Here is a 25286-nt window from a genome sequence, read left to right as displayed (position 1 = left end):
CAGAACTGGTCCTTACTCCAAGATACTCCTCATCTATACCTTCTGTTCATCCTAGACTCCTTGTCTTTGATCTCTGCTTGTTCTCCACATCTGAGTCTACATCCCAAGTCTCCACGTCTGCTACTCTAGAGCCTCCGTCCGCCCTTGTCTCCTGTCCGGCCTGCCGCCTTTGCCGTTCCCAGCAGCAGGTCAGAAAGAGCTTGGAGTGGACGGAGGACCAGTCAGAGACCAACCTTGCGTGGTTGGCCTCACCAAGGCTGTGCAGGTCGGCAGGGGCTTGGGCTTCCAGTCCTAGCCCATATGGGACTTTGTCTCACCTGCCTCGGTGCTTCCTTGGAGCTCCTCTCCTGGTTTGCTGGGGCCCAAGGGCACACTTCTCCCGGGGATCGGGAACGCTCCCTAGTGTTCCTTCCTATGGATCCCCAACATATAAGACTAAATTAATGTCTCTAATATTCATTCTCCTAGATGAATAGGGAATACAACATACTGTCCTGTCAAGTCTAGAACATTCAGATTTAATCAACAAATTCTCCCGATCAGCTCTTTCACACCCATTTCTCCAATGTCTGCCTCTCATTCCCTCTCCCCACCTGATCTTCTCTCACGTGTCCTTTCCCCATTTGTTCATTCCTCTCTTTTCCAAAACCTTGATGCCCCTGTAATCTCCTCCCCCTCCAACCCCCACCGGCAGGAGGAAAGTGGCACCTCTTACATGCATGAGAAGAGCTCCAAGGAAGCGCCGAGTCAGGTGAGACAAAGTCCCGTCTGGGCTAGGACTGGAAGCCCAGGCCCCCGCTGACCTGCACAGCCTTGGCAAGGCCAACCACGCAAGGTTGGTCTCTGAATGGTCCTCCGACCACTCCAAGCTCTTTCTGACCTGCTGCTGGGAACGGCAAAGGCAGCAGGCCGGACAGGAGACAAAAAGCTCAGAAGAGTTTCTTATGTACAGGTAAATGAAGGAAGAGGACTTAAAACATAACATTTGTTTCTAAAATATATTTTGTTTTTAAAAATGTGGGAGTCAAGATAGCTACCGCTTGAGGAAGCTGTGCAGAGGAACACTCCTGCTACCTTTTGCCGTTTTTCCTGAGTATCATGCCACTTACAAAGAGAAAGGCTACAGTAAGGGAGACCTCTCTAGATTCTGCCTTGCCAGCTGTACAACAACCTCGGATCGAGAGCTTCTTCATGCTGATGCCAGATTCTTTGCCCTGAGTGAGTGCCACTGTGAGAGGGGTCATGGAGCGAATGCCAACCCTGCTGGCTGATGAGATCTCACTGAGCCCCGGCACACCAAATACATCATCCTCTCCCCAAGTGGGGTATTTCGAACATCAAGAGTCCCTACTGGTGGCGTCGGAAGTGAGTCAACTAAAGTCGACACTAGAGCAGATAACTGAGGCGGTAGATGGAGGTCTCAATTCCTTGATGGCTGTAAATGAAATTGCCCCTGTAGCCGAGAGGAGTCCTCCTTTTGCAGGTTTGGTCAGTTTGTTGGGCCTGCCGTCAGGAGCCTCAACTCCTGCCCCTATTGAGATATTGGGGCAGGTTAATGCAGGAAAACTAGAAGCAAACATCCAGGGAACTCTGGCTGTGAGATCTAAGTCTAAGCCATCAACTATTACCATGGACACCTTATGGAACTCCTTGGTTTCTCTTGAATCTGCTATTTCATCCTTAACAAAAATTTCCCTAGATACAAACCACCAGACTTTGGCCATAGAAAAGCAAATTCAATCTCAGAAGGGGAATTTGGAAGTCATGAAAACTCGTATTACCGCTGTGGAAAAAGTACAAACTGGACTGGTTCAGTCTGATTCGAACTATGCTAAAAAGCATGAAAACATAAGAATTCATTGAGAAATTTAAACCTCAGAATTTTGAATTTCCCTTTTATAAAATTAATACCACCTATAGATCTCTTTAAGAATTATCAATCATCTGATTTAAAGATATCTACTGCAGCAATGCCTGTAATCACAAGGGATTTTTTCTTGCCATAAGCTCAAGCTGATGAAGGAAATTCACCACAAGATGTTACTACAGATTTATCTAATATTTTGGAATCTTCTCAAGATTTGGAAATCACTACTAGACTCACTTTATTAGTCTCTTTTGCTTTTCTGGTTGATAAGAATACAGTATTTAGATATTTTCTCCGTAATAGATTAATGATGTATTACAGCTAAAAACTGTGGATATATCCGGACATTACCCGAATAACTCAAATTCGGAGAAAGAAGTTCTTGACCATGAGAGCCGAGGTCTTATCGAAGGGTGCCCAGTTTACTTTATGTTATCCTTGTAAATGTATGATTCAATATCAAAATGCTAATTTATTTTGAATCCTTGCAGCTTCAAGTTTTTCTGGACTACCGTCCCTAGAATATTCTCTGATGTATTGGCTCTTAGTTATATTGAGGCATTTAGTTTTCTCTAATTTCTTTTCAATTTTGTTTTCCTGTATAATTGATTTCTCACTTCTTTCTTGATTCCCCCTTATTTCCTTTTAATGATCAGAGGTTTAAGGAGAAATTACTTTTTCTATGTAAATATAATGCCTATATCTTATGTTGTAATTCCTTTATACCTCTGTAATTCTGTAACAAGATATTTGTGTTAATTGTAAATTTCAGAAAAAATAAAATAAAAATGTGGTGAGGGATGAGCTTTTTGTATTCATGCCCTCATCTGCCATTCTTGGTCCATGATGTATTTATGAATAAAGTCATGGACTCCTGAGACAATTTATTCCTACCACTAAAGCACTTAAAACCTGTGGGGTAGATATGAAAATTGGTTTTTACCTGCTAATTTTCGTTCCTGTAATACCACAGATCAGTCCAGAAAAGTGGGTTGTGTATCCCAACCAGCAGGTGGAGTCAGAGAACAATTAGAACTTTGGGCACTGCTACATAACGAGAGTGCCACCTGCAGTCCCTCAGTATTGGCCTATACCCAAGCCCACACTAACAGAACTAACTAGCGGCCAAGGTTGAAACCCAAACAAAAAAACGACAACCTTCGGCCTTAACAGACTCAGAAACTGCTCCATCGAGTAACTCTGTCAACATGGAGCTCCGTAATTAAAAAAACAGCAAATCGTAAGGCAATGCAGTCTTTCGGTATCTGAAGAAAGGGGTGGGCCTCTGGACTGATCTGTGGTATTACAGGAACAAAAATTAGCAGGTAAGAATCAATTTTCATTTCCTGAACATACCCAGATCAGTCCAGAAAAGTGGGATGTACCCAAGCCACACTACACTGGGTGGGAACCCGAAAGACCCGCACGCAATACACTCTGACCAAAGGACGATTCATCATCAGCTTTAACGTCCAAGTGATAATGTTTAGTGAAAGTGTGTAAAGAAGACCACACTGCCGCCCTACAAATCTCCTGAGGTGACAGGAGTTGACACTCTGCCCAAGAGGTTGCTTGTGCCCTGGTTGAATGTGCTCTGAGACCCAATGGCACTTGACGCCCTCGGGAAATGTAGGCGGAGCCAATGGCTTCCTTAATCCAACGAGAGATGGTTGCCTTACACGCCTTGTCACCCTGTTTGTGTCCCCCAAACAGGAGAAACAAGTGATCCGAATGTCGAAAATTATAAGTAACCTCCAGGTAGCGCAGCAAAATATGCCGGACATCCAATAGATGAAGGTCCCTGCCCTGAGAGGAATCCCGAGCCCAGTGCGGAAAACCGGAAAGATCCACCACCTGATTGACATGGAAGGCCGAAACCACTTTGGGAAGGAACGAGGGAACTGTGTGCAGGGAAATTCTATTGTCATAAATCCGAAGAAAGAGATCATGGCACGTCAATGCCTGCAATTCCTAAATCCGGCGGGCCAAGCAAATAGCCACCAAAACACTGTTTTTAAAGTCAGATCCTTCAACGAAGCCCTGCGCAGAGGCTCAAAGGGGGCTTCGCATAGCGCCCGGAGAACTAGATTCAAACTCCAATCAGGACATAAAGGCCGGACAGGCGGACGCAGATGTTTAACCCCTTTGAGAAAGCGAGCAATATCCGGATGGACAGCTAGAGACGCACCATTCAACCGACCCCGCAAGGCGCCCAACGCTGCCACCTGAACCCGAAGGGAATTAAACGCTAACCCCCTAGCAAGTCCTTGCTGCAAAAATTCAAGCATCTGGATGACGTCCACCGTCAACAAATTGCAGGAGCGTTAGAGACACCATGCCTCAAACAGTTTCCAAACGCGAACATAAGCCATAGACGTGGCTGGATGGCGAGCCTGTAGGAGCATGGAAATAACCAGCTCGGAATAACCCTTCAAGCGTAAACGTCGACTCTCAAAAGCCAGGCCGCGAGAGAGAAGTGATCCTCCCGATCCAAAAATATGGGCCCCTGACGGAGAAGATGCGGTAGATGAGCGAGTTGCAATGGACTCTCTAGAGCCAGGCAAATCAGATCCGCAAACCACAGGTGATGTGGCCACTCCAGTGCCACCAGAACCACCCTGCCAGGATGGAGTTCGATGCAACGAAGAAGTCGACCGATGAGGGGCCATGGAGGAAAGGCGCACAGAAGAATTCCCGTGGGCCAGGAACAGACATAGAAACATAGAAACATAGAAATGACGGCAGAAGAAGACCAAACGGCCCATCCAGTCTGCCCAGCAAGCTTCACACATTTTTTCTCATACTTATCTGTTTCTCTTAGCTCTTTGGTTCTATTTCCCTTCCACCCCCACCATAAATGTAGAGAGCAGTGATGGAGCTGCATCCAAGTGAAATATCAAGCTTGATTAGTTAGGGGTAGTAGGGGAAGTAACCGCCGCAGTGCGTTGAGACTCACCGAGCCCTGCTCTTGCCGATGGCTGAAAAATCTGTCCGTCTTCGCGCTCGCCCTGGTTGCCATCAGATCCAACTGCGGCACATCCCACTGGGCGCAAATGAGGTTCCACGCATCGCGAGACAGTTCCCATTCCCCAGGATCGAGCTGTTATCTGCTGAGAAAATCGACCTGCACATTCTCCACTCCCGCGAATTGAGAAGCTGCAATTCCCTGGAGATGGCGCTCCACCCAGGTGAACAGGAGGCGCGCCTCGAGCGCAACCGCGGGACTTCTTGTGCCCCCTTGGCGGTTGATGTAAGCTACCATCGTCGCATTGTCAGAGAACACGCGAACCATGCTGTTCCGTATCCAGAGGAGAATCACCTGTAAGGCCAGCCATACGGCTCTCGTCTCAAGCCAATTGATGGACCAGGACCCCTCCATCGGAGACCAGAGCCCTTGGGCGGTTCTGTCTGCACACACTGCTCCCAGCAGACAGACTGGCATTGGTGGAGATTATTATCCAATCCGGAGGATCCAATTCCACTCCCCGTTCCAGATTGTCACATGACAGACTGAGTCTGGACTCGGGAAGTAGTGGCATTGGGAGATGGAACTGTTCCGACACTGGACTCCAGCGTGACAAGAGCGCACATTGTAACAGTCGCAAGTGAGCGAACGCCCAGGGCACAAAATCCAAGGTGGAAGCCATGGAGCCCAGGACTTGCAGATGATGCCACACTGTGGGCTGTTTGCGCCGCAGGAGAGCGTGAATCTGTTCTTGCAACTTCCGCAGACGATCCTCTGCCAGAAACACCTTGCCTTGTAATGTATCGAATTGCGCTCCCAAGTAAATCAGCTTCTGGGTGGGTTCTAAATGACTTTTCTGCACATTGATGACCCACTCGAGTGACTGTAAGGTGACCATCACCGTGTGGAGGGACCGTACGCAATCCTCCTGAGACTTGGCGCGAATCAACCAGTCGTCCAGGTAAGGATGGACCAGAATACCCTCCTTGCGAAGGAAAGCCGCTACCACCACCATAACCTTGGTGAAAGTCCGAGGAGCTGTGGCGAGGCCAAACGGAAGGGCTCGAAACTGGAAGTGCTGACCCAAGTCCTTGAAGCGCAGGGACCGCTGATGATTCATCTGCATCAGTTTATGAAGATACGCCTCCGTGAGATCCAGGGATGCTAGAAACTCTCCCTTTCGAACTGCCACCATCACAGTCTGTAGGGTTTCCATATGAAAATGAGGGACCCTGAGACAACGGTTGAGTTTCTGCAGATCGAGGATGGGACGAAAAGTGCCCTCTTTTTTTGGACCAAGAAGTAAATTGAGTACCGTCCCCATCCCTGCTGCGCTTCTGGCACCGGGACAATGGCTCTGAGGTTGAGCAGCCGCTGCAGGGTATCCTGTACCACCTCGCGTTTGGTGCAAGAGAGCACACGGGACTCCACGAACATTTCCTGGACTGGACGCGCAAACTCCAGGGCGTAACCATCCCTGATCACCTGCAAGACCCAGCAATCCGAGGTTATTCTTGCCCATTCCGCGTAAAAGCCGGATAATCTGCCTCCGACAGCTTCTACGACGGAATGTGTGCTCGTGGCTTCATTGTGCGGGTTAACTGCTACCCACCCCGAGGTGTCCAGAGTCCTTCCCGGAGCGGCGGCGACCGCGAAAGGACTGTTGGTGACCCGGTGTCGACTTAGGGCCCACCGGAGCGGAATATCTGCCAGATCGAAAACGGAGCCAACTCCTCCCCAAAGAGAAGCTTGCCCTTGAAACGAAGGTTACAAAGTTGGGATTTTGAGGAGAGGTCCGCTGCCCAATTCCGTAACCAGAGAAGGCAACGAGCTGCAACCACGGACACCATGGACTGAGTCGAGGTCCGAACGAGTTCGTATAGTGCATCTGCTCCATATGTAATTCCGGCTTCCAAACGGGCCAGCTGCAACACTCCACCATCAGCATCCGCCGCATTAGTACTCGCCTCTTGGACCCAGCACAGGCACGCTTGTTGCATAAGACTAGCACAGACTGCCGCTCGAAGGCTCAAAGTGGCCACTTCAAAAACCCGCTTCGACTGGATCTCCAGCTTTCGGTCGTGCATGTCCTTTAAGGTGGTAGATCCCACTACAGGTATCGTGGTCTTCTTTGTGATCGCCGAGACGGCCGTGTCCATTTTCGGAATCTTCAGCAGGTTCAGCACCTCCGACAACAGCAGTTAGAGCTTTCCCATCGCCCTACCCACCTTTAAGTCCACATCTGGAGTATCCCACTCGCAGGTCACCAGCTTTCGGACTTTCTTAGGCAGTGGAAAAGCTGTTGATGGTCCTCGAATACCATCCAGAACCAGATTAACCCCTTCATTATCGGAATCCTCTTGAGTAATCTTAAGACCGAGGACATCCAGTACCTGGGGAATAAGCGGACGAAGCTCATCTCGTTTAAACAGATGGACAACAGTAGGATCATCATCAGGACCATCCGTATCCATGTCCACCGGATCAGGATTCTGGTCCGGATCCGCACCCAGTAGCTGCGCAGATCTGACCTCCAGACTCGGAACAGACGCCGCCCCTGCCCCAAAATCTGGGTCATGGGGATCCCCGCGACCATCCTCCCCAGGACGAGAGCGGACCATCGGGCGCTGCTGGGTGGCTGCAGGATGTCCCTGCTTCAGAGGGGACTCAGCGGGATCCCCAGCATGCCCGGGTCTCTTTAAGGAAGTCTGTCTCCGTGCCAAAAAGGCCTGATACATCAACATGATAAACTCTGGGGAAAAATCTACCACGTCTACCTCCCCATCTGGGGGGTCCTGCTGGGCCGATTCCCCAGTCCCCAACATTGGATCTACTGCCATGGGGACCAAAGCAGGAGGGGGGGGAAATCCTCTTCTTGCTCAGAGTGTCACGAGTCACCCCCCCCCCACAGGGGGGGGGGGGTGAGGGGAGACCCCTGACAGGCCTTACAAACCGGAACAGTCTGGGCACAATGACACAGAGCTCAAATTCTGCCCGTGCACCCCACAGGAGTGGAAGACCGCCGATTTTCACGGCGCCATGCCGGGCCACGTAGCCACATGGTCAGAGCAGCTGAGGGAAGAAAAAAATAGGCCCGAGACCTGCAGCCGCGCAAGTGCCGCTGGCAGCGCGGGGAAAAAAAATAATAGAAAAATAGAAAAACAAGGCCTCTGCGAGGAACCACGCTGTTTAGCCACCCGGGTGCTGAAAATGCAGCCTGGACCAGATACACACACTGCCTACCTTCACTATCAACCCGGAGCCCCAGGAGAGGAAGGAAACGAAACTGCGACGGCTCAAAGCTGTCCTCACAGCCTGCTGCACAGCAGGCTCCCCCGGTGCAGACTCCTTACCTCAGACTGAAGAGATTTTTTTTTTTTTAAACTAACTTTAAACAACGAAACTACTGAAGCCTGCACTAACAGGGGTTGAGGGAGCAGCTTCGGGGGTAGGAAGACCAGGAGCCCCCGGCCTATACACCCCGGTATGGAGCGGGCGAAACACAGTCAGGGGTGCCTAACCCCCCAGACGCCCGGCTTCCACTGAGGGATGGCCCACGAAGGTGCCTATCACCTCAGGAAGCAAACGAGAAGGAAAAATAAAATAACAAATTTCCTAACTACCCTGAAAAAAACTAAGACTGCAGGAGATGCACCCTACCACCTGCTGAGTCAGAGAAATACTGAGGGACTGCAGGTGGCACTCTCGCTATGTAGCAGTGCCCAAAGTTCTAATTGTTCTCTGACTCCACCTGCTGGTAGGGATACACAACCCACTTTTCTGGACTGATCTGGGTATGCCGCGATCTGGGCAGCCGCGCGCATGTTATAAAATCCAGGGTCAGCGCGCGGAAGGGGGTGCACAATTGTGCAACTTGCATGTGCCGAGTGGCGTAGCCTTCCTCCGAAATAGGAGCGGCCTCAGAGGGAACTTTCCTTCCGCCTCCCCCCACCTTCCTCTCCCTTCCCCTACCTAACCCGCCCCCCCAGCCCTATCTAAACCCCCCCGACCTTTATCGTCGGGGGGGCCCCAACGGAAGAGGCCTCGGCCCCACCCCTGGAATGCCCCCAGACCGGCACCCCGCCCACGGCCCTGCCCCCGGAATGCCCCTTTTTCGAAGCCCTGGGACATACGCGCGTCCCGGGGCTTGCGCGCTCCGCCGAACCTATGCAAGATAGGCTTGGCGCGCGCAGGGGCAGGTTTTTGGGGGTTACGCGTGTAACCCTTTGAAAATCTACCCCTGTGAGCAGAGCAGAGGTTTTGGGGAGGGATGGGGAGCTGGAGATTAGGATGAGGATGTCTTTCTAATAGAGAAAAATAAAGTAAAGTAGAAGGGGACCTGGATGTCGATAGAAGGTAGGAGACATGGTTTTAATCCATGGCACCTCAGGGTATCCAAGCAGTATATGGCTGGGAAAAACAGGTAACGTATTGCTAATATTTTGAAATAAAGGGGTAGATTTTCAAAAAATACGCACACGTGTCCATGTGCGCACTACCCAGCGCACGCACATGGACAAGCAATTTTATAACATGAGCGTGTCAGTGCACGCATGTTATATAAAATCGGGGGCAGCGCACGCAAGGGGGGGGTCAGAATCTGCAACTTTCGTGCAGCAACGCATTGGGGCCTTCCCCAGTTCCCTCCCCTAACCTCCCTTCCCCTATCCTACCCTCCCCCTAACACTATCCTAGCCCCCCCCCTTTTTTTTTAACTCATGTTTTGTTCCTGAAAAGGAGCAGGCACGCGATCCCCCATCACAGCAGCAAATGCTCGCTGTACCGGGTGCCTCTAGCCCCGCCTTGCCCCCCATACCGCCCCTTTTAAAGCCCCGGCACTTACACGCGACCCGGGGTTTATGAGCATGGCCGGGCCCATTTGAAAATGGGCCCGGTGCGAGTAAGGCCCGTGATTTACGTGCGCTGGGGTTTTTTAATCCGGCCTAAAATTTCTTTCGGTCATGTATGCTCAGTAAGGAATCACTCATGACAGGATGTGCTTTAAAAGATCAAGTCATCCAGCAAGTGCATTGGTGTGGTTAGTGCAGTTAGTCCCGGGGCTTGAAAAAATGGGCGTTCTGGGGGCGGGGCCGAGACCTCCGGGGTGCGGAAGGAAATCGGAGCGGCCTCAGAGGGAACGGAGGAAGGCTGCTCGGCGCGTGCAAGTTGTGCACCCCCTTGCACGTGCCGACCCTGGATTTTATAACATGTGCATGGCTGCGCGCGCATGTTATAAAATCGGGCGTAGATTTGTTCGCGCCAGGTTGCGCGAACAAATCTACGCCCGCGTGCATGTTATAAAATCTGGCCCTTAGTGTAGCTGGGTTCAAAAAAGGTTTGGATAAGTTCTTGGAGAAGTCCATTAAAGGCTATTAATTTAGTTAGGGAATAGCCACTGCTATTAATTGCATCAGTAGCATGGGATCTTCTTAATGTTTGGGTAATTGCCAGGTTCTTGTGGTCTGGTTTGGCCTCTGTTGGAAACAGGATGCTGGGCTTGATGGACCCTTGGTCTGACCCAGCATGGCAATTTCTTATGTTCTTATGTCTTATGCCTTATGCACCTCAGAAGTACAATGAAATCCTTAAACATGCACCCTGTTTACTGCACTTACTATAAAGTTTTTCTAGGAACCAGCTAAAGATTCTAAAGAGAAATATAACTTTTAGTTCTCAGCTTTACTATTTGTTCATCTATGTTAAAGCTCTGATGACAGAACACAATGTGAAGTCATCAGCCAGTTAAAGCGGATTTGCCATTGGTCAGTGCTTCAAACTTTTGATTCTGTGACAAACAACAGGTCTTGATTTTCTCAGTAATTTACAGTAAAACACAGCATGCACATAATACCCAGGGAAACAAAAACTGAATTACATACAAGTTAAGAAATGTGAAGAATTTACTGATATGTATTATACCTCTTGACGCTTTCTTTCCTCTTGATTAACAGTACTGAACAAACCATTCTTCTTCACCTAAGGAACAAGATAAATATATATTAGTTCTTGGTATATTTCTGTAAATACTACCATGTAAAAAATGACCCTTTAGTCATTAGAAAAGAGTCATGAGAAACCCTTTTGAAATAGGAATCATTAACATACAGGTCGATACTCTAAGGCCGCGGTAGAAAGAGTGTGGCATTGCCAGGCGCACCCTCGTTCCCCGCACGCACAGTTCTCTTCACCTAGCGCTCGATACTCTCTTCTAATTGCATGCAAATGCATGCCGCGGCTGCGAAGCCTTAGGCAAGCGTTAGGCCCGCGCAACCCATTTTACTGTATAGAGCGCCTATACAGTATCCTGGGTTCGCGGGCCTAACGCTTCACGGCCGCGCTGGTATCTGTCATTTCAAATGACATTTGAAATGACAGGTACCAGGAAGTGGACAGTTATGTTCCCCGATGCTCGGCAAACTTTTCCCCCAGCCCCCGCTCACCTGCCCTGGCCCCGTCCGGTCTCCGGTGCAGCCCCAGTCTGTCTCCTCCTCCCGAGGCAAAAAAAAAAAAAAACCTGAAAAAGTAGCAAGGCTCGGGCCTGCTACGATAGTCCCTTCTCCCTTCTCCTCTCCTCCCGATTTCGGCGCTCAAGGCGGCCGGGTGGGCGTGCATTCATCCAGGCAGAGGGAGCCGGCGGCGAAAGCGGCCTCCGGCTCCCTCTGCCTGGATGAATGCACGGCCCCCGCCGGCAGTGAATGAATGCCCATGCAATTTCGGCGCTCAAGGCAGTCACATGACGTGACGTCACGCCTTGAGCGCCGAAATCGCACGGGCATTCATTCACTGACGGCGGGGGCCGTGCATTCATCCAGGCAGAGGGAGCCGGCGGCGAAAGCGGCCTCCGGCTCCCTCTTTTTTTTTTTACACTTTACATAGAACATATGTGCCACTGTTCTATGTAAAGCCCCTTATCTCTGTTGGGAAGTTTATCGTTATATGTAAACCGGAGTGATTTGTAGTCTCTATAAGAACCTCGGTATATAAAAATTAAAAATAAATAAATAATTTTAATTTTCTAACACCACACTAACACCAAGTAGAGGGTGGCGGTAAACTAACAGGTTAAGGACGCGGCAAAATAGCGGGTTACAAAGGAGATAATCTGAGCGCGCGTCACAGTATCGGAGGGGAATAGCTAATTCCTTCATTATACAGCTAATTCGTTCATTTACATATCATATACATGCTGCGTGCGGAAAGGGTTATGCGTCTGTTTTAAGAAGCGCTAAGGACGCGTGAAACTGGAGACTGTATCGCTGGATCGCCTTACGCGTCCGAATTGTGCGCTCCCAGCTCATTACAGTCGGGAAATCCTCAACCGCACGTTACAGTATCGACCTGTTTGTAGGGTATTAAGGAAGCAAATGGTCACATTTTGCAAATGAAATGTTAGATTTTCACAGATGTATACATTAGGAGGCACATTTTTTAGATTTACACAGGGTATGTGCACATAAAAGACAGCATATACCTTACAGCTTTAATACAAAAAAACAAACAAAAAACAACAATAAAACGTTGAAGGAAAGGGGTTCTTTTACTATGGGTTCAAGGCACAAATGGTAAAAGGTGGCTCATTGAATCACAAAGGATTATTTATTTGATATTTTGTTTCAAGAAGCAAGTAGTACTGTTCCATCCTAATCTATGGGGGCAGATATCCACAATAGCAGCAGTGCTGGCCAGTTCTGACCTCAGGTATTTGTGCCGTATAATTTTCCCCTAAGAGATTTTAAAAGTACTGTAGATAACAACATAGTAGTCACAAGCATCTTGAGCAGTTTTAAAAGTGCTTCGCAGAAAAAAGATTGCAGTTGCTCTGTTTGGCTCCTGATCATCTTATAAATCTAGTATTCCCCAAAACAAACCTCAGGTAGTTAAAAAAGGTGACAAAACCAGAATTGTGTGTATAGCCGGGAAACAAAGACTGTGAATGACTCGGCAACAGCAACAGCAGTACAATGGCCACCAATTAAAGCAACTTGTCCAGTCTGGCACAAGTTTCCATATCCATTCCCCCTTGTATTCACATTCTCCACCTACAGCCACAGCTAGGGCTCCATCCACCCCAATCCTTCCTTCCTTCCTGGCTCGGCCAAATTGTGAAGCGGCTTGCAGCATCCCCCCCCCCCCCCCCCCGTGCAGGTCCCGGTTCTCCTGGCTCGGCGTGAGGTGAAAGTCCACTGTTCTGTGCCCTCTCCAGCACGAGCGGAGCGAAGCGTTCTTTCATTGGCCGGAGCACCCGTCGATTTGGGCGCTCCGGCCAATGAAAGCGCATAATGAAAGCACATAGACGGGCGCGTGTGACGTCACGGCCTGCGTCACGCACGCCTGTCTATGTGCTTTCATTGGCCGGAGCACCCAAATCGACGGGCGCTCCCAGCCAATGAAAGCACGCCCGTCTATGCGCTTTCATTGGCCTGAGCGCCCGTCGATTTGGGAGCTCCGGCCAATGAAAGCACATAGACGGGCGCGCGTGACGTCGCGGCCTGCGTCACGCACGCCCGTCTATGTGCTTTCATTGGCCGGAGCGCCCAAATCGACGGGCGCTCCGGCCAACGAAAGAACGCTTCTCTCCGCTCGTGCCGGAGAGGGCACAGAACAGTGGGCTCTCACCTCACGCCGAGCCAGGAGAACCGGGACCTGCGGGGGGACGACATGCTGCAAGCCGCTTCACAATTTGGCTGAGCCAGGAAGGAAGGAAGGATTGGGGTGGATGGAGCCCTAGCTGTGGCTGCAGGTGGAGAATGTGAATACAAGGGGGAATGGATATGAAAACTTGTGCCAGACTGGACAAGTTGCTTTAATTGGTGGCCATTGTACTGCTGTTGCTGTTGCCGAGCCAGGAGAACCAGGACCTGCGCGGGGGGGGGGGGGGGGCGCTGTGAGCCGCTTTCGCCGCCGGCTGCCCCCTCTGGAGGGCGGCAGAGAAGGGAAGGGGCTGAAAAGCAACAAAAGGTAAGAAAACAATAAAAAGTAATGTCGAGTCGCTTCGGGAGGAGGGGATTTTAGGTTTTTAGAGGTTTCCTTTTGGGGGAAAGTTTGCCGTCTACCATTACCCCTGCCTCTAACGCAGGGGTAAAGGTAGGCGGTAAGTTAGCAGGTTAAACGTGGGGCAAAATGGCAGGGTAAAATAGCAATAGTCGGGGCGCGCGTTACTGTATGGGAGGGAATAGCTAATTCGATCGTTTACATCTGATATACATGCCGCGTGCGGAAGGGGTTACCCGGTGATTTAAAGAGGCGGTAAGAATGGGTTAAAGGAGATAGTGTATAGCGGGTCGGACTAACGTGGTTGAAAAGTGAGTAGAAAGCGGGTTAGGAGCAGGGTAACCGCGGCCCCAGTTTACCGTATCGAGCTGTTAGTGATCGCACGTGAAAAGGGACTTTTCGCATGCGAAAAGTCCCTTTTCACGTGCGATCGCTTTGGAAAATGACCCCCTTAGACTCAAAAAGGCAAAAGTAGCTATGCAGGAAAAGCTTTCAAAAAAACATTATAAACCAATCCCACCTATGGAATGAAAATTAAAAGAAGAACAAAAAGGGGAGACCTTGGTAACTGTGCAAGTGGCAAATGACAACTGGTTTATGTATATTAAAAAAAAAAACCGTTTCTTAGTGCTGCTGTTGCCATACAAGATCGGTGAAAGAATTTCAGTCTGAAATCACAGTACATTTACCAGGCCTGGCTAAATGACAGTGTCAGAAGACATCCGGATGTCGGAGCAATTTTCAGAAAGTATACCTAGCTGGTGAGTAATCTTGAACCTTGTATTTTTTTTTTCAAGGGCAAACTACATTGCCACATATATATCTATAGATTTTGCATCTGCAATATGGGGCAGATTTTAAAAACGTACGCCCGCGCGTACTTTTGTTCGCACACCAGGCGCAAACAAGGTTACTCCAGATTTCAATAGATATGCGTGTAGCCACGCATCTCCTTTAAAATCCGGGGTCGGCGCACGCAAGGCTGTGCAAAAATCAGCAGCCTGCGTGCGCCGAGCCGCGCAGCCTGCCTCCATTCCCTCCACCCCCCCGCACCTTCCCCTCCCTTCCCCTGACTAACCCACCCCCCCCCCCAGCCCTATCTAAAACCCCCCCTACCTTTATTGCAAAAGTTACACCTGCCTCGGGCGTGTGAGCGATTCCTCGGCCCGGGAGCAGTTTCGGAGGCCTCGGCCATGCCCCCAAAATGCCCCCGGGCCAGAACCACGCCCGCGCCCCCGCTCTCGGATGATGTGCCGCCGCAACATGCCCCCGACATGCCCCCCAGGAAAGCCCCGGGACTTAAGTGCGTCCCGGGGCTTGTGCGCGCCGCCGAGCCTATTCCACATAGGCTCGGCGCGCGCAGGGGGAGCTTGGGGCAGGTTTTCGGGGGGTATGTGCATACCCCTTTGAAAATCTGCCCCTATGTGTGGGCAATAAATAACTGAGAAAACAATGTACATTTGAAAATCTATTTACATGTGTTTTTCTACCCCACCTTCTCTCACCCCAGGAACCCTTACATTCCACTCAATCTGGTTAAAGGCATGCGGGGTGTGTACTTTTAGCTGACTGGAGGACAGCATTTTGATAACTGCCCAGTTTACTTGGGTAAAGGGCAGGGATGAGCAAACAAAAAAAAAATTCTGGTTTACTTCATTTTACCTTTTCTTTTGGGAGCTTATCAGTTGGTTTCATTTGCTTCATTGGCTTGTGTGCAGAAACGCTATTTTGTGAGAATAAAACTGGATTTTATGCATGTAAGTTACATTTCCACACATAGGGGCGGATTTTCAGAGCCCTGCTCGCCTAAATCCGCCCAAAACCGGGCGGATTTAGGCGAGCAGGGCCCTGCGCACCGGTGAGCCTATTTTACATAGGCCTACCGGCGCGCGCAGAGCCCCGGGACTCGCGTAAGTCCCGGGGTTCTCCGAGGGGGGCATGTCGGGGACGTGTCGGGGGGCGGGCCCGGTCGTCGCGGTTTTAGGGGGTGTGTCGGCATCGTTTTTGGGGCGGGTACGGGGCGTGGCTACGGCCCGGGGCGGTCCGGGGGTGTGGCCGCGCCCTCCGTACCCGCCCCCAGGTCGCGTCCCGGCGCGCAACAGGCCCGCTGGCGCGCGGGGATTTACTTCTCCCTCCGGGAGGCGTAAATCCCCGGAGAAAGGTAAGGGGGGGGGTGTAGACAGGGCCGGGCGGGTGGGTTAGGTAGAGGAAGGGAGGGGACGGTGAGGGGAGGGCGTTAGAGGATTCCCTCCAAGGCCGCTCCGATTTCGGAGCGGCCTTGGAGGGAATGGGGGTAGGCTGCGCGGCTCGGCGCGCGCCGGCTATACAGAATTCATAGCCTTGCGCGCGCCGATCCAGGATTTTAGTGGATACGCGCGGCTCCGCGCGTATCTACTAAAATCCAGCGTACTTTTGCTGGCGCCTGATGCGCCAGCAAAAGTACGCCTATTCGCGTTTTTTGAAAATCTACCCCATAAAATCAAATTTTATGTTCAGAAAAAATATAAGAACATAAACTACCAAAAATGATTGAAAATGAGTGCACACCAATGAGGAGTTCAGCACTGGAGAGAGACCTTGAATTTCCTCTAAATGGCAAATCATAATACTGTGGATATTAAACAGGAAAATAAAGGAGCGCCACAGTAATTGGCCTAGAAAATTAACAAATATGTTTTCTCCCAGTTTGTGTCTATGGGAAAAATGCTTAGTAATTAGGACCCATAATGACTGTTACTCTCCTAAGAATTATTTTTTTAATTGTAGAAGCATAGGAAATGCATTTAAGCTTCAGTGGATGAAATGATAATTCCTGTTAATAGAAAGGACTGTAAACTTCCGTTAGGACTACTGGTGCAGTTTCAGTGTTTGTTCTCTATAATAAGGATTTTGAGGAATTGGCACATCAAAGGATGCAATTAATCAATGAATTCATAAATTAAGTGAAACTTCAATGACAGCAACTGTAAAACTGCCTTGGAAACAAGAAATTATTTTGAGGCTGTTTCCTGTTAAGACATTTTAAAAAACAAACAAAAAAATGCATCTATTTTTACCTTTAATCTAGATCTCTGACAGCAAACATTTCCCATCTGAATACAGGCTCCTAAAACTCCTTGGAGCCCAAGAGATTGTTTTTATTAAAAAAAAACAGTACCCCTTAACCTGCTAGAAAGTCAGATGTAACAGCAAGATATTACTGCACAGATCATTCAAGACTATATTTTGTAAGGTACACAGCTGTTAAATTTAAAGATCAGCAATCCATAGGCTCCAAAATTCCTACTAATTTCCTATATGGAGATGCCTTGGATTCTCCACTAGATGGCCCTAGCCTAAGACCTGGGTTAGGCGATAGGAGAGGAGCATACCTTTTGCACACCAGCACCTCCTCAGAGGCTGCTGGAGTGGTGGGCTCCTACTTGCTTAAGTGAAGGTCAGTATAGAGAGTGGTGTGGAAGTCTTGAGTTAATTTAAGGAAGAGGAGGAGGAGTTCATTTTTTTTTTTAGCTCCCCTGTCTCCACTTTTAGGTCCCACAGTCAGAGACATAGGAGAAAGGGGGGGGGGGGGGGGGAGGCACATCTCTGTCCTGTACACAACCTGACTGGAAAGGTTTGCCTTTGAGTTATTAATTTTTTCGAAAGTCATTTTTGGAGTTTTTCCCCTAGCTCAGTGAGGGAAAAGCCCTGCCTTGGGAAGGACATGCAGTTGCCATCTCACAACCTGTGGAGGGACAGTGGTAACTTGCCACAAGAAAGTCTTAGGTTATTTGATGTTTGTGAGGAGTTAGGAGAAAGCTTTTGCCACCATCGTTCCTGCCCAGTGATTGGGGAAGGAAGAGTTGACCTTTCCTGGCTACAGAATCCTTTCAGCCAGAGAGATCCAACCCTGCTATTTTGAGACCCAATCAAGAGTAAGAATTTTTGTGACATTTGGAGACTCCAACCAGAGTCTTCACCCTGGGGGAAAGGACAAGGAATGTTTTCTGGAAATGCAGCTGGTCCTCAGGTACTGTTGGGGAAGGATCCCCATTACATCTAGGTTACCCTCATTTATTCCAAACCCTGTAGGGAAAGACCATCTCGGGATCCAGTGCTGAGGGAATCGTTCACAGAGAGAGGAGCAGTTTGAGAAAAAAAATTCAGTTTTAGACATGGATGTAACCAATGACAAGCATTTTTGGTGCAAACTGATTACTACTGAAGACCTACAATAACGTTTTTATTTGTGGAATGCCTAGCCAGAGTGTCCAGCCTGTTATTTGTGGCACCTACATCTAAGCAACAGTTAGTACACCCAGTGAAGAGGTTTCTCCCCGTGCCTTGCACACTGAAGGTTCAGCCTCCTCCCCACCCCCCTCCCTTTTCATTGAATCCACCCCCAGGGCAAGTAAAGACAGAGAGCAATGTGAGGACTTGGCTCCGGGACTGTGTGATCCCTACACATTTCTACTAAAACCCCAAAGCAGATGCTATATCTATATAATAATGCAAAAGAAAGGCAAAACTACATCCAAAATCTGTACCATACTTCTAAAGGAAATTTGGGAACATAATAAAAAAAATGTTTTTTCTTTCTTGACTTTAAATATGGTGGATCATCTTAAATTCATGGATCAGCATTTCTCATGAGTGTCTATACGGTTGATTTACTAAGTGCCTATTCTACAGCCTTAATTAAAACTGTCCACGTTGGTGCAAACTCCACAGATTGATTACTGGTACAAACCACGTGGGTAAAAATTAAGCAAAACTATATGGGCATATTTGCTTTGATTATTCCATAAGGAAAAATCACTCTCAGAAATTTGCTGCTTTCTCTGTGGTGCTTTTTCTGGCAATGGCACCATGCAGAGTTTTGAAAATCCAAAACTATTTACATTGTTTCCTCCCCTGACCTAACTCCACCCTTGGGAATAACTCAAACATGTGGGTAAAATTTTGCAAGTTGTTGAACACGCATAATTTTGCCCACCCTCAATGTGGGCAATAATCAAAGAACTCACTTCTGCAAGTTAAATGCTTTTAACTATAGAAACAGTTTTGAATATTGTCCTCCCCATGTCTATGTGAAAAATGCTTGGTTAATCAGACCCTATAAAATCAACAAATTCACCAATCTTATTTTTCCCTCCAAATTACATCAAGCATCCTTGTAACAAGGCAAGGGTAACAAAATGGTGCAGGGGATCTCTATGCAACAAGTATGACCAGGCATTTTAATGTGCATAAATCACCCCACACTAAGGGGGTCATTTTCCTACCGTACTGCACGTGAAAAGTCCCTTTTCACGTGCGATAGTTAAAAAGGGGCGGAGTCGGAGCGGCGTCGGCACCAGAAGAGGAGGAGTCGGGGCGGCGTCAGGGCAGACGCTGTGAAGACTTCACTGGCGGCGATAAGGTAAGCCACGTTATCGCCGCCAGTAGTGCACCCAATAGCGCCACCTTTCACGGTGGCGCTATTGGGTGTGAAAGCCAGCAGCGATAACACCACAGTGGTGCAATCGCTGCCGGCTTTCACAGGCCCGCCCCCCGCTTTGCCCCCCCCGCCCCCCATTACCGCCAAATTCAGGAAGCTCCACGAAGTTAGAAAATCCAGCCCTAAGTTTTACTTACAGAAGCCACATTGTATTGATGAGGTACAATTTATCGTGGACTGGCTCAGATGATCATACAGTTCAAGTCTGACCTCTGCTGCCACTGCCATAAACATTTAGGTCTGCTTTAAAAGGATTCCTTTGTCAATACAGCATTAGTAAGGATAACTTGAGCTGTTTCAATTGCTTTACAATGAGGAAGTAAAATACAATTTTACAGAACACACAAATATGTTAAATGGCCAACTCTGTCAAATATCTTAGGGGGTAGTAGGGTATATATGTTTGAAAAGATCCAATTTTTTTTCTTGTAAAAGTGAGCTGAAAACAGAACCCTGCTTATGCTACAGAAAAATGTCCTGGTTGGGTGATGCAGATCTATTGTGAACTCTAACATTCACATTTTCAAGGGAGAGAGAGAGCTGGCAACTGACTACCCTGTCTAACTTGTCTAACTGAATTCCTCAAAAGTTAAAAATATTACTAAAGTGATGAAGTTAGGTTAGGGACTTTTTTTTCTCTTATGTGTACAGTATAAGCCTGCTTTTCAGTGGGTGGGGACATCTAGGTGGAAAAGCAAATGCATCCTCATACCAAGGTTCATTTACAATTTACTGTACTGGTTAAATTATTTCTTCCAGAAAACGTTCTAGTGGATATCCAGTCTCTCAGTTATCGCTGTTCCATATTAGTAGCATAAAACATGTATTTGTTATGGGTTTTTGTTTTTTATGAACTATACAAATGATCTGAATATTTTAGTAATTTTTATTTTCTCATAGAATAGTAGTTAAAAGTTTGCTGAGAAATGCCTCATTGAAATAGTAAACATGATTGGAAACATCTCGCACCCTCGTGGATCACCCACCCTCCTTCCTTTTCTTTTGAAACAAAAAAGAGTGGGAGAGGGGAGAAATCAGAGGCAGCCTCAAGTGATCAAATGTTTTTAATTTTCCAATTCCATTTTGTACAAGCTTCATACATATCACCGACTGCTTTGTTTACATTCAGCTGACTGCACAATATTATCCCTGTGCCAAATGGGCTATTTTACCCTAAAGCTGATGCTCTGCTGAAGCCCACCTCACTAAAATGGAGGAGGCTGTATAGATACTGATTAGGTTTTCATGCATATTTTTTTCATTGTATATTCCTGCATATGGTTTTCATTTCACTGGTGTCCATCAAATCTCACTAAAACATGGAAGTCCCATATTAGAGTCTAGTCGAGATAAAACTCTGAAGAAGCCAGATAGAATCCTCTCTGGTGGAATGAAACTATTTTAGCAGGGAACAGAGAGCTGCTTAGATCTTTATCTTTATTTGGATATATGAATTGCTTAAAGCCGAAGCACTAAGCAATATACAAAATAAAACATTTATAATAAAATCAAACAATACTATACAAACATAAAAATATGATACAAGTGTGGCCCCCCCCGCCCTTGGTCTAGACCAGAGGTACTCAAACTGGTCCTATGCCCCCCCCCCCCGCCAGTCGGGTTTTCAGGATATCCATAATGAATATGTATGAGATTTATTTGCATGCACTACATCCTGCGTATGCAAAATATTTCTCATGGATCAAAGAACTAAGAAAGCACATACACAAAGGCTGCAGACACCTTAGAGATATTATCAGTAAAAAAATCCAAAAAGCCATCACAAGTGAGGCCATGAGAGCTCTCAAAAATGGTGTCAGGAGCTGAAGTTAGTCTTTTGACGATACTAAATAATTCCTTTTAATTACCAGCTACAGCATGAATTTGGTTTGAAAAATGCAGTCTCTTAGCTTTGTTAACTTTAGTTCTATACTCAACCAGCAAGTCACTACATACAGCTGAAAGAATTGTCATGCATCGGTGATGCCATGCATGTTCACTTCTATATAACTTACATCTAACATCGTGCAAAGGAAGGGGTCATCCAACCCAGTTGTTTGTTAGCACACTTACTAACAGGTTTTAGTAGTATTGAATTTTTTACATTCTATAATACAATGTACTATTTGCATGAATCTTTTATTATTCCATTGTTCCTTTCAGTCAAGTAGCAGTGCTAAGAGTGATACTGACATACTTTAAGTGACTGCTTGTTATAAAAGGATATATTATTTACAATTTTGAAATATAGCTTCATCTTCAAACATTCTTCCCTCGCTTGGAATAAGATGGGCTTAATGGGTAGCTAAGTTTAGATTTAATTTTTAATTTTTTTAATTCTCATTTTTGTATTGTTTAGAAATGTGTGATTTTTATTTTTCGTATTTGTGTACTGCCTCAATGCTATCAATAAAAGGCAAGAATAAAATTCTAATATATGTAAATGTAATTATTTTCATTCTAGTCTGCCTATTCTTTTTTCAAGCATGGCTATTCCACATATGCTTCCCAAAAACAGTAAGTCACTACCTTTATTTTGATCACATTTGGTTTTAAGATCCACAGGCACCCTTGTTATAATCCGTGCTATAGAAATTGGACTTTTTCATTTGCCTAACTAGATTTCTTTTTCTTCTGTCTAAGATGACAAGTAAGATCACTGAAAGATACATCTGTCCCAGTTCTAGCCTGTAGACAATATGCAAACCTTGGAATTTGTGACATGCTAAGCTGCCTGGAGATTGAAAAACCAGGTTTGAAATTCAACAATTTGCATCATGTTGGAAGGGTTGAGGCCAGACCATTAATGAAGTTAATATTTGGCTTTGATATTTCATCCAGCTTTCAACATGGAATGCCACTGTTATACCTCTGATGTTCAGATTTCAATAACATGTTGCCAAGAGGCCTTCCCACCATCTAATTGGAAGAAAGAGAAAAGAACATTGGGCAGAATACCAAATTCTGGGGTTTGGTATTCTGCCATGATTGCATGCATCTCTCATTCAGATAATGGTGTAGCTCCGAAAACAAGTAGAATCAATACAAATCTCAAACCATTAATCAGGATACTGATACCGGGAATGGAATAATGTGTATGAAATACTGGAAATGAATTTTTCCACACTTATTTCTCTCATCATTTTGAACTGTTTGATGAGGCAGAACTAAGAACCCTTGAAACTTTGAAAATTAGACATCTCTCTCTCTCAAGAAATAATAGAGTTAACTACATTAAGTTTTGAAGTCTTCCTGTTCTATAAAAGAATTCCATTCAGTTACAGAAAATAGGTCATGCTGGGGTCAACTGGGCAATCAGAAGAAAAATGAATGAATGGGATGCAAAGTTGTAGTTTCTCATCAGTGAGATCTGCTTACAGCTACAGCTTAGCTACTGCAAATGAGTCAGGCTCACTAAAGGACTGGCACTTATTCAAGTAAAACACAAGCCTATTCCAATGGAATCTTCATTTCAATAACTGCTAACAGAAAGTATTAAATGCACAGTCAAGGATAGACTGACACCCTTCTCTCTCAACAGAGGTGGTGTCACTCCTCACTGCTGGCCTAGCAAGGTGCCCTCCTCCACTCCTCATTTTCCCACCAGAATACATCTTGCTGTGGAAAAGATAAACTGCTCCAATGTGCCAAAAACTAGTCACACAAGTATCACTGACTGCTAAATTTGACATCTTAAAAGGAAATCTGTAAAATGTCATCTCTATCTTGTTAAGTTTGGAAGACATGCGAAAGTTAGAATGCTCATAAGAATAAACAAGCACTTCAACTTGCTCAATTCAAAAATAAAAACCCAGGAGAAAGCCCAAGTCACTGGGTGGTTTGGGCCTTCCTAATTTGCCTCGATACTACGCGGCTGCGCAACTTCGTCCTATAGTTGACTGGCACTGTTCGACCTCAGTAAAACCGTGGGTCACGCTAGAACAAGCGTGGATAACCCCGGTACCATTAGCCTCTCTTCTGTGGCAGCCTGCATCCACATGGCGTACAAACATTAAATTACCGCCATGCACCCGGCAGACCTACAATGTGTGGAAACAGTGGAAATCTAAGCTTGTGGGCAATTATGCCTATCACTCTCTCACTTTTTTATTCCACAACAACCTATTTCCTGCAGGGCTTCCTACTAAAGGTTATGCGCTATGGAAATCTAAGGGCGTCTCTTGTGTTCACCATGTTCTTCAAAGGGACGCTCTCTTATCCTTCTCCGCGTTACAAGAGTCCTATCAGCTTACTACTGCGGAGTTCTTGCCTTACATGCAGTTATGTCACTTTCTACTAAATGCTCAAAAAAAAGGGGTTATTGGCCCCCACCCGCTCCATGTTTGAAGGCTATTGTGCCAACCAAAAACATACTGGGGGTCTCATATCCAAAATCTATCACCTATTGGCTGTGCAACCGTTCAGTAAACATACTCATATGGCTGCCTGGGAGGCTGACCTACGGATTTCTGTTTCCGAGGAGGACTGGACAACTATATTTTCAACTATTTCCCGTGGTAATGTCTCTACTCGGATAATTGAAGCTAATTACAAGATATTGTTTAGGTGGCATCTGACTCCCGCCAGGCTCCATCGCTATTACCCCAGAGTGGATCCTTTATGTTGGCGTAATTGTCGGCAGGTTGGGACTTATTTGCATGTGTGGTGGGACTGTGAACGCATCAAACCCTTATGGTCTTATGTTTCCCAGCTATTGTCTGACTTACTTAAAACACCTTGCCATTTATCTACTGCACAGGCGCTCCTATTCTTTCCGGAGCCTTCTTTTACCATAGCGGCCCAAACATTAATGCACCAAATTTGTACGGCTACCAAAATGGAGATTGCTTACCACTGGAAGCGAGCTTATCCACCCACGTTGGCTGAACTTCTACAACGCTTGGACAAGGCCTGTACCCTATATCGACTAATGGCACTGAAGTATCATCGTCTTGCCAAATTTAACCAAGTTTGGGAACCATATATATGCTGGAGACCGCTGACTTTTCAAGTATAGTTTTTGGAATCTATCTTTTTGTACATTCACCATGATTTTTGACACGTTGCCGGAGCTAGATGGAGCTTCGCTCAGAGATGTGCTAACAGTATATAGCATGCCGGGGGGGGGGGGGGGTACTAATGGTTGCCATTCACCTGCTGTTGTATTGCATTTCATTGCTTATCAGATAACTTGCTATCGTGATTGAAATTGTTTTCCTGTTTGTAATGTTTATCTCAGCAATAAAAGTGTTAATAAAAAAAAAAAAAAAACCCAGGAGAAAGAAAACAATTGCCCTCTCATGCATATGTTCCTTCCGAAGGAAAAATTTACTATTAAATTCAAGCAAGCCTCAATCCTCAACTATCTATGCAGGGAAAATCCAAAGACAACAGCATGTCCATGCTTTCAGGAACATTTATTTCAATACAAAAATAAGTCCAATCTCCAAGCATTTTCATTCCTCCTAATTCACTGTAAACAAACAGCTTTTGGGACCAGAGAATGCTCTCCCTCCATGATTCAGCTCTGGGAGTTTGGAAATTTAACCCATGGTCATTTCTATCCCAAGCATGGGCTTGATCAGTGATAAATGTTTTCCTGAAATACTGCCCCCATGCAATTATCCGATGCCATCTGCATAGCTCTTGGGACATGGCCTGGATACTACAAGTTTTTCCCTATTGCCTTCTTTACTAAACATATTTTCCAATTTTCAGCAAGCTGCCTAGCAGAGAGGTATATGGAGGCACTTTTGCTCCTGCGTACTTTGCAGCAAGTTTTCATACAAAACACCTGCATATCTTGCTCCTACTGTTTCTGGCTGGGATTTGTATGAAGAATGTGCAGTTTACTCTCCTGACCCAACTGTGCTCTCGGGAATGCCAAATTTAAAAAGCAGCTAAGTGCAGTTAATAGGATTATCATGCTATGTATTTATTTATTATTTATTTATTTGCTTTTATATACCGACATTCATTGGGGT

General features: G+C 46.8%; 1 protein-coding gene across 3 annotated transcripts in view; it reads right to left on the bottom strand.

Annotated features, from left to right (window-relative positions):
• The window catches only part of ARHGEF26 (Rho guanine nucleotide exchange factor 26), a 445885-nt gene that overhangs the window by 356534 nt on the left and 64065 nt on the right, over positions 1-25286 (bottom strand). For all 3 annotated transcript variants that reach the window (XM_029615042.1, XM_029615040.1, XM_029615041.1), the window contains exon 4: positions 10752-10808. In XM_029615042.1, coding sequence (XP_029470902.1) covers positions 10752-10808 — 57 coding nt within the window. The remainder of the gene's footprint in view (positions 1-10751; positions 10809-25286) is intronic.

This window comes from Rhinatrema bivittatum, chromosome 9, assembly GCF_901001135.1.
Source record: "Rhinatrema bivittatum chromosome 9, aRhiBiv1.1, whole genome shotgun sequence".
Taxonomy (NCBI): domain Eukaryota; kingdom Metazoa; phylum Chordata; class Amphibia; order Gymnophiona; family Rhinatrematidae; genus Rhinatrema; species Rhinatrema bivittatum.
The sequence above is the reverse complement of the archived record's forward strand: the minus strand, read 5'-3'. Positions and strand labels throughout refer to the sequence as shown.